At 29.5% G+C, this 4783-nt stretch overlaps 1 protein-coding gene across 1 annotated transcript; it reads right to left on the bottom strand.

The window, feature by feature from the left end:
* Window positions 1-687: 687 nt before the first annotated feature.
* Window positions 688-2922, bottom strand: LOC137837924 (nudix hydrolase 18, mitochondrial). The gene is made up of 5 exons (XM_068647107.2): window positions 2466-2922; window positions 1812-1911; window positions 1618-1701; window positions 1388-1516; window positions 688-1268 (listed from the first exon to the last, which is right to left on the bottom strand). Exons 1-5 carry the CDS (start codon window positions 2639-2641, stop codon window positions 1146-1148), a joined length of 612 nt encoding a protein of 203 aa, XP_068503208.1. The 5' UTR covers window positions 2642-2922; the 3' UTR covers window positions 688-1145.
* Between the last annotated feature and the right edge of the window lie 1861 nt (window positions 2923-4783).

Below are 4783 nucleotides of genomic sequence, written 5' to 3'. Positions count from 1 at the left end.
CAAGTTATTGGATGAGAAATTTTAATTAAATATGATTAGGAGAAGGTGTTTCACTTCATTTATACTTATGATTTTATTAGGAGATGATTACAAAACAAATGTAGGTATATTCTCTACTCAATCATTGTCCTTGTTCCCACTTCTCAACCACTCTATCTTTGCCTAACATAACCACAAAGGTTTTGCCTCAAAGATTCCATAGTTTGATGCTATTCAACATAATAATTGGCTCCAAATTTCCATCCTTTTAAAAGTTACTTGTACTTTATTTGGGAACAAAATGGATTCAGCAGCTTATGCTTATGAAACTTGCTTCAATTTCTGAGACCTCACATCAGTTCGTGTTGTGCCTGAAACTTCTTAAAGCACTTCATTCGAGAAATTTTAATGTTTTTTCAAATGAAGTGTTTGATGCACTGAGAATCAGATTAGAGTTGAGCCAGTGATGTTACATTCTCTAATGAGAAATGCTACTGTCTTAAGTTTACTTTGTTCTTAGATTTATAGCAGAAGACAAAAGGTTTAAAATCAACTACACCAAATCAACAGTGTCACAATTAATGGAAAAAAGTTTTGAAATACTTTTAAGACAGAATAATAATTTGTGTTGCTTTGTTGTATGACCCTTGGAGTTGTTCAAGTCTCACATAGATAGGTGATAGTAGTAATAGAAGATAGCAAGTGTAGTTTTCAGTCACAAAATGGAAGTTACTCTCTTTTTCATTTTATTGGTACAAGAAGAATGTGTTCTACACATTACCTACACATAAATTACATTACAAAGAATCAAATGAATGAAAGAATGAATTGATTTTGTACATCTACAGCTGATTTCTATAGCTAGATCTGAATAACACATAGCAAACTCTGCTAAACTTTCAGGGAGAAATTGTAAACTTGAAAATCAGTTTCCCTCTTCATGGCTTTGAAGTCTCAATTTCTCTGCTGCCACTTAACAGCTTCTGAGTGCTTCTGTTTTACCACTTGGTGGATTCCAAAAGCAATTATCTGCTACATGCGTGTTTGGAAATTCGTTGAGAAGTAAGAAATCACCTTTGAGATGTAAAAGTTATAACTACTAGTTCCTCCCTTGGCGTGAAAAATCACATCTGAAACGTGAAACCAAACACACCCCTTACACAAATTTACAATCTACACATATCCACATCCTTTTTGGAGTGCAGCTGATTTTGTCTCATGACCAATACATCCAAAGCTTCCTTCATCCAAGTATAAGGGCATATTTCTTTTGCCTCAGTCACAGTCATCTGCATGATGCATATCACAATTAAACATTAGAACACTAGCAAAATCAAAATTAAGTGATTCAGATATTGCTATTGGGAAAGTGAATTTGAAAATTGAATGATAAAGGCTAAACACTTACCCATCTGCGTTTTCTTGTGTTCATCTCTGGCCAGTTATCCAACTCCTTCTTAACTAGCAAAGGGAACATATAACCTTCATGCATTATGGGTTGGCGTTTGCTCTTGTAATACCATTTACCCAAATTACTCTGCAAGAGAACAAACACCACATAAGGTAAGAATCAAAGGCACAATTATTTGGGGGTGAAGAAAAACTCAATCTAAAAAGTGCTTTCACACACACACTTACCTCAACACTGCCAATAACCCCAGCTTCTTCTACAGTCTCCCTTAGAGCAGCTTGTTCCATGGATTCATCAATTTCCCAACCTCCCTGAGACCAAACAACACATCGAAATGAAATCAGCGACAAGACCAAAAAGGGTTGAAATGAACCAAAATTTAGTTTCAAAACAATACAAGATGTGGAGGACAAAACAATACCTTTGGGAACTGCATTCCATGACCCTTTTGAGCACTAATCACAAGAACCTCTAACTCCTTATCTTTTGTTCCATTGTTCTTGTATCTATAAGGAATGCACCTGTTGATTTCCAAAAACACCACACAGAACAAGTCAGCTTAACAACTCAACATACAAACACAAAAAAGACAAATTTAACCTCAAACCCACCAAACGAAAAATCATTTCTTTCAAAAAAATGTATTTTTTTCTGCCACCGGCCATCAATAATTAAATCAAAAGACACGCTTTAAACCTTCTTTTTTTAAAAAAAAAAAAAAAAAAACCAACTGAGAAAAACTTGAAATTTTCAAAACGTGTCACCCATCTTCAACTACAGAGATGCTGGTAAGTTTGGTTATTTTCTTCTAAATTGGTTTTTGTTTTCTAATATCTGCTTATCTTTCTATGTTTTAGTTCTTAAAACACTTAACTCACCAAATTCAACAAGTTTAAATTAAAACCAATCCCTGGATAGTGTAAAATTACTGCGACAGAATCATCTACTAAGAGAATGAAAGAAAGTAAGAGACCCCTAAAATCCCGAACATGATAAACCCCTAAAAATCCGAACTTGATGAAACCCCAGAAGAAGAAACAGGGAGAAAAAGGCATAGGAAGGAACAAAAACACACCCCACAACTTGGCGACATCCTTGGTCATAGCGCTGCAAATGCCTGCCAGTACGAGGAGACACCAGAGACATCATGTTCTCCAACTGCTTGGGAAACAAATCCTTGGAAACCCTCTTGGAGAAAAGAAAAGGGTATATGAATTTGCAAGCCAAATTCCGAGAAAGGAAGAGACCCATAACACTGGTCTTGCTTGTTCTTGTTGTTGGAGTAGTAGTGTTTGCAAAGTGGAACAATGGTAATATTAAAGGGTAGAAGAAGAAGAAGAAGAAGAAGAAGAAGAAGAAGAGAAGAAAGAAGCAACAGACATGAATTATGGCATGGGACAGCCAAAGAGGTTGTTTATATATAACTACCTGTTTGTTTCTTGGGTGGAAAATGTGTGTATGTGTGCGCGTATAGATAAGTACAGCGTTCAAAACACACAGCGCATGACCAGTACGTTTACTCACACGCGCTTTCTCCATTTTAAGACGTTTTTTTGTGCTTTATTTTTTTCTTTCTTTTTTGGGTTAGAAAATTCCAAAAGGTTTCGAGCGTTTCGATTTCCACCCTTCCGCAGTTTCTTCTCCTACGTTTCGAAACGCTTTTATTTTCTGAGGTAGTTTTTACGTTACGTGTGTTCCCGAACGTTACAAAAATAAAGTATTTTAATAATTAGTTATTTACAATTAGGCATGCATATTTATAATTATTCTTTTGTTTCCGTATTTATTTATTGCCTTTTGTGATATTTGTTTTTATCATACTAAATATACACACAATGACCACATCACCTATATGTTTATTAGTTATTATAATTTTAGTAAGTTTTTAATTTATTGAATTTACTTAGAAATAACTATTTTCATTAAAAATTTATTTATATTACAATTAAAAAAACATAAGATTATTAGAAGAAAACTAAAAAATATCCATAAATCAAAATATATTAATTAAGGTGACAAAACAGATTAATCTGATCCAATTTCATCAATTCAATATTGGTCTTAAAAAATTATTATTTAATCATTATAAAAATATTTTCTAAAACTTTAATTGATTAATTAATATTTCTAATTATATAAATTAAAATTATTTTTATGTTTATATGTTAAATTATTTCATTGTAATTAATAATTCGAATTTAATTTATAATTTTTAATGATTTACATTAAAATATTATTGTATATTTATATTTTTTAAATAATATAATATAAAAAAATTATTTTTTATTTTAAAATTTTACTTTTTTAAGAAATATGAGTTGAATTGAAGATATCAACTTAATCCACCAAATTTTAGTAGGTTTGTGAGTCAACTGCAAATCTAAAGTTATATTTCATGTCTGGTATTAATGATCAGTTAATATATACTTTAAAAGACATAAATGTAATATTTATTTCATGAAATTGATAATATCGTATTCTTTGTATATAATATGGTTGATATGGATTTCACATAAACAATTTCAACACTGAGTTATTTATTAAAAATCTAGTCATATTTTATTTATTAAATGGTCTTGGTTAATTTTACTCTTTATTCTATATACAATATATTTAATGTTGATTTTGAAAAATATATATAACTATAAAATTTAAAATTAGTTTTAATGTAGAAATAACTATTTTTATTGATTGTAGATGAAAAGATGTTAGTACCCTCCTAAATTTGAAGGTACCAAGCAATCACTGAAAAAATTGAAAAGGTTGAGGTAATTTAGAGAACCTTATTCAAAGAAAAAAAAACTATTCAAAAGAATATTAAATTTCAAATTTTCGTATGCATGAATAAGTTTCTTATAAACTTCAACTTATATGTTTTAAACACATGGATTAAAATATTCTTTTCTAGAAGAAACAGCTGAAATCTAATAATTTAATGTCCCATACACACTATGAGAGTTTACTTTAAAAAAAAAAAAAAACCATTGTGTTGAAATACAAGATGTCAAATAAATAATCAACATGGTGACAAAAAAATGTAAAAAAAAAACATTTTTTTTTAAATAAAGTAAGCAACATGTACATCTAATATTTTCAAATTTGGAAACAATTACATATTATATAAATTTTATTTATGTAATTTATTTATAATTGTTAATAAAAAAATCCAATATTTCAACTCCTCCATACATCATATAACATTATCTTTCATTTTTCTATATTTCTTTTATAAGTACACACATCCAACAAAATATTATCTCTAAATATCATTTACTTATTAAACATAATCACGTATATAAAAAGTAATTATGATATTCAATCTTCATATATGAGTTAATTTAATAAAAAAATAATTATAATTTCAAGTTATCAAAGTTTATTTGATAAGATAAA

Source organism: Phaseolus vulgaris, chromosome 4 (genome assembly GCF_051622355.1).
Source record: "Phaseolus vulgaris cultivar YP4 chromosome 4, ASM5162235v1, whole genome shotgun sequence".
NCBI lineage: Eukaryota > Viridiplantae > Streptophyta > Magnoliopsida > Fabales > Fabaceae > Phaseolus > Phaseolus vulgaris.
The sequence above is the reverse complement of the archived record's forward strand: the minus strand, read 5'-3'. Positions and strand labels throughout refer to the sequence as shown.

Bases quoted from the DNA above. Each gene is read 5' to 3' on its own strand.
- LOC137837924 (XM_068647107.2), bottom strand. From the start codon at position 2,641: ATGGGTCTCTTCCTTTCTCGGAATTTGGCTTGCAAATTCATATACCCT. The intron at 1,912-2,465 runs GTGTGTTTTTGT...GGAAATCAACAG, and splicing joins GGATGTCGCCAAGTTGTGGG to GTGCATTCCTTATAGATACA. The intron at 1,269-1,387 runs GTAAGTGTTTAG...TGCATCATGCAG, and splicing joins ACACAAGAAAACGCAGATGG to ATGACTGTGACTGAGGCAAA.